The sequence below is a fragment of the Vicugna pacos genome, chromosome X (assembly GCF_048564905.1).
Source record: "Vicugna pacos chromosome X, VicPac4, whole genome shotgun sequence".
In the NCBI taxonomy this organism is placed as follows: domain Eukaryota; kingdom Metazoa; phylum Chordata; class Mammalia; order Artiodactyla; family Camelidae; genus Vicugna; species Vicugna pacos.
Window position 1 is genome coordinate 55283424 of NC_133023.1, and position 4545 is coordinate 55287968.

A 4545-nucleotide genomic window follows, 5' to 3' on the forward strand; every position below is an offset into this window, starting at 1 on the left:
CTTGTTAGCAAAGTCTGTTTATTGACAACCTGTGTCCAGAGCAGAACAAACCCTGGGGTCTTTTGTCCAAGACCCCCGACATCAGAAGCTCTCTAGGATGTGTCTGGATGAGAGTCCTCTCCATTTTGGGTGGCTCTCGGATATCTGTGACTGCCCATTAGCACTTCAGCAGCCTTCCCCTGTTTGGGGAGCTATCTGGGATATAGGCTGGAATCAACATTTTATTTGTTTCCAATTTCTGCCCTAACAAATTACTGTGAGCTTGGCAACTTAAAACAACCCAAATATATTAATTTTACAGCTCAGTAGGTCAGAAGTTTGGTGCAGACCTCAGAGGTCCAAAATCAAGTTGTGAGCAGGGCTGCATTCCTCTCTGGAGGCCCTGGGGGTAATCCATTTCCTCATCTTTCCAGCTTCTAGGGGCTGCCTGCATTCCTTGGTCTGTTGCCTCCTTCCCCTATCTTCAAAGCCAGCAACATCTCTTCCTCTGACTTCTCCCCTTCTGCCTCCCTCTTTCATTTTTAAAGACTGTTGCAATAATGTTGAGCTCACCTGGATCATCCAGGAGAATCTTCTTTTAAGGTCAACTGATTAGCAACCTCAATTCCCTTTTGCCCTGTAAGGTAACATATTCACAAATTCTGGGGATTGGAGTGTGGACATCTGGGGACCTGACCACAAACATCTTTACTAGTCTAGCATCGCTGGTAACTTTTTATAAGCAGGATGTGTTATTCTGTCATCTTCCTTCCTTCCTTCCATCCTTCCTTCATCTTGCAGATGCATAAGTGGCAACAAACTGAAGCCTAACCACAAGTCTAGATGGGATGAGGTATGTACACAGGGTAGTATGAGCTTCCCCAGCTAAATCCTTGGGTCCCTCCTTTCCAGTCTCACCTCCAGTCATATCTGCTGTCTCAGCAAAGGCCCAGTTGGCCTGTGAAACTGGATCATGGCACATTGGTGACTTAAGTAGGGAGAACTGACAGTACCGTGGTCCCACCCCTGCAAAGGGAGGACTGAGCCCTCTGCCTTAACTCAGCAGCTCTGTCACCTGCCTTTCTGGGGAGCTCTTGTCATTTCCTGCACTCATGTCCACTGCACCTATAGCCATGGGAAACCGCTCCCTGCAGCCCACACATGCCTGCAGGTGGCCCACGTGCTAATGACTGTTGGCAAGTTGTCCAATCTTGTTTGTTTTTTTTTTCAAGTCCCACTGCTATTTCCTTAGTAAGAGCCTGCATCACTTCTAACCTGAATAACCACCACAGCCTTCTAACTGGTCTCTATGATACGTTCACCTGATCCCAAGCGAACTTTCAGTCTTATTTTCAACCCTTCCCCTACCTGAGGCCTTAGTTCTAGCCACTTGGGACCACATAAAACATTCCTCCACTAAGCATTGCTGTTTTTGGCCTTCCCACCTTTGCTTCTGCTCTCCCACCCCCCTGGAGAGACCATCTTTCCTTCTCTTTGCCCTTAGCAATACCACTCATCCTTTAAGGTCTGTCCATTTCTCTGTCTTCAAGATTTCAAAAGGGCTCCAGCCGCAGTGCTCTGAGCATGTGTCACGCATTTGCCTCGTGGCATAGACTGCTGATATTGTCCCTTACCACATCTTCCTTAATGGCCTAAGCTTCTGGAGTGCAGGGACAATGTCTTAGTTATGTCTGAAGGCCCTGTCCCCAAATTATGCCAAGGCAGTGTCTAGCCAGCCAGTTGACTAACTGCTTACCCTGCACCCATGTACCAGGGTGCTTCCCCATGACGTGCCCAGGAGGGCAGAGAGGAGGTGAGACAGAGACATTAACACAAGCAGCGTTGATTGGTCCAGACCCGGGGCCAGGCAAGGAGAGGCAGGAAGTGCCTCCCTAGAGCCCGGGCAGGGCCAGCTGTAATAATGCACTCCTAACACCCTGGTCCTGATCAGCTTGTTTATTGAAAGCTTGTTTATTAGAAGCAGAATTTTAGACATAAAACCAAATGTGAGCAAATACAGAGGGTCTCGAGGACCACAGCCATAGTCACTGCTGAGCAGGAGGCCTGGGCCCAGGCCTGGCAGAGGCGGCTGCTATGATGCAGTTGGCCTTGTGCTCCCTGCGGATGGGGAAGGCCGAGGCCTATGTATTGAATTAGGAGGGTGGGTGGGTTCTGTGCGGCCAAGGTTAAGAAGGGCCTCAAGGCAGCCACCTCTGAAATAGCAGGATGGGGCTCAGCAGCTAAGGAACAGTGATGCCGCAGCCCCCAGAGCAAGGAGGGCGGCTCCCTGAGATACCCGGTTGTACTGGGGCCATCCAGAGCTGCCCAGGAGTGTTCGTTTGGGAAGTGAGCGAGAGAGGAGCCTGGAATGTGGGGGGGAGTGGTGAAAAGTGGAATGTGGGGCTGTGTGGTGAAAGGCGTGCCCCCATCCCAGCCTCACAAGCCCGAGTAGGAGGCCTCTGTGGTCTCAGACCATGATGACTCCCGGCGGACAGCCGATGGCTGCCGCTGGTGGCCCCTCTGGTTGGGGCAGCCCAGGCGCATGAGTAGCATCCACATGCGCTCTCGGAACTTGACGCCCACGAAGGCGTAGAGCAGGGGGTTGAGGCAGCAGTGCATATAGCCCAGGCCTGACGTGACCGACTTGGCTATGTCCACACTGCTTTCTCGGCCACAGTTGCGGGCCAAGGCCCCCAGGTCCATGAGGATGTCCACCAGCACTACTAGGTGGTAAGGGGTCCAGCAGAGGGCAAAAGCCACCACCACCACCACCACCAGCCGCATGGCTCTGAGCCGCCGCTGGCCCCTGGAGACCAGCAGCACGGCCAGGATGCGGGCGTAGCAATAGGCCATGACCAGCAGGGGCAGCAGGAAACCGGCGACCAGCTGTAGGACGCGCAGGGCTGTGCGGCCCACCTGCGGGAAGTTGTACTGGCAGAGGGTGGCGTTGAGGCGCTCATCGCGATGGGCCGACAGGAAAATGAAATCTGGGAGTGCCAGGAGCAGGCAGATCCCCCAGACTGCCATGCAGGTGAGGACCACGCGGCCTGGGGGCCCCCGGCGGTAGAGCTGGGTGGCATGCACAATGCTCAGGTACCGATCGAAGCTGATACAGGCCAGCAGGAGGGCCCCCGCATAGAAGTTGATGTTGAAGAGGGCACTGGCCACTTTGCAGAGGCCGGAGCCGAAGACCCACTGGATGGCCGCGTCCACCGCCCAGAGCGGGAGCGTCAGCACCAGCAGCGCGTCGGCCAGGGCCAAGTGCAGCAGGAAGGTGTCGGTGCTGCTCAGGACTGCCCGCTGGCTCAGCAGCACGGCTGCCACTGCGCCGTTGCCCAGCAGCCCCAGCACAAAGAGGAGGCTGTAGAGGGCTGGCAGGAAGGCCCGGTCGAAGTTGAGGCTCAAGTCCTGCGGGCAGGGCGGGGAGGAACAGCAGGAGTCGCTCTCGTTTTCTCCGTAGTCGTAGGAAGAGTTTCCCAGGAGCAAGGCAAAGTCAGAGGCTTGGAACTCTTGGCGTTCTCTCATCTGTGGAGGGAGGGAGGGCACGGAGTGTGTCAAGGCCTTACAAATCCCTCCTTCAGAGATTTAGTCAGGATTTAGCCTTTGTCGAAGCAGCTCCTCTGTAAGGCAGGCCCAGAGGCCTGGCTCATACCCGTAACTGCCCTGCCTTTCTTCCAAGACCGTGCGCTCTGAGTTCCATCTGCCTGGCACCACCTGGGTGCTGCTGGGCTGGTAATGTTCCTTATCTAAGGCTGCTTCTCTCTCTTTCTGGGTTATCCATCGGCCCAGGGATTGTGGGCCGGAGGGAGAGCTTCCGTCCTGCCCCCAGAGCCCTCCTTGCCTCCTCTCCTCTCTCCTTGCCCTTCCTTCTCCACTTACAGGCCTCAGTGTCCTGGCCACGCCTAGTTCCACCACCTTCCTCCCCAGGCGCCTCCCCATAGTCCCCTCTCTCAGTCGCTTCTCTGGGGACCCCAACTTCCTGCCCCTCCACAGGGCCCCTCTACAAATCACTGTGGCCCCCCAACACATACTTTCTGCCCCCATCCTTCTCCCCTCCACCCACCAGGGGCTCCCCTACTCAGCCCTGGTAGAAATATTCCTTACCCCCTGCCCCCGCAAACCACCCGACGGCGGTGAGCCTCCCAGGTGCCAGTTCAGTCCAGCACGGAAGATCAAAGTTCCGAGTCAGAGCTGAAGGGAGCCCTGGGGGCCATGAGGGGTGAGCCTCTACCTCACCCATTTGACAGATGAGGCACCAAGGCCAGAAAGAGGAGGGGACCCACCTGTGGTCATTCACAAGTCAGTGGCCAAGGTGGTTTCCCAAGTCTCCATCCAGCGCTCCTTCTACACAACGCCTGCGTTCTCTGCCTAGTCACGCAACCCCCTGGTGGCCCCAGCTGGTGGGCCAGACCTGATGTTCCCCTAGTGTCCTAGGCTCCCCACTCGGAGCTGTGGTCTGGCCTGGCTGGGCAGCGGCACTTACCTCAAGGACCATGGCTGGGCTGGTACTCTAGCTGCCAAGCCGCGTGCTGCCTGCCCCTCTGCTTTGGTGCTTGTGGTTGGGAA

The 4545-nt window shown here is 56.0% G+C and overlaps 1 protein-coding gene across 1 annotated transcript; it reads right to left on the reverse strand.

Annotated features, from left to right (window-relative positions):
* Positions 1-1920: 1920 nt before the first annotated feature.
* Positions 1921-4545, reverse strand: CXCR3 (C-X-C motif chemokine receptor 3). Its single transcript, XM_006217641.4, has 2 exons — positions 4463-4545; positions 1921-3504 (listed from the first exon to the last, which is right to left on the reverse strand). The coding sequence occupies exons 1-2, from the start codon at positions 4472-4474 to the stop codon at positions 2416-2418; spliced, it is 1101 nt and encodes a 366-aa protein (XP_006217703.2). The 5' UTR covers positions 4475-4545; the 3' UTR covers positions 1921-2415.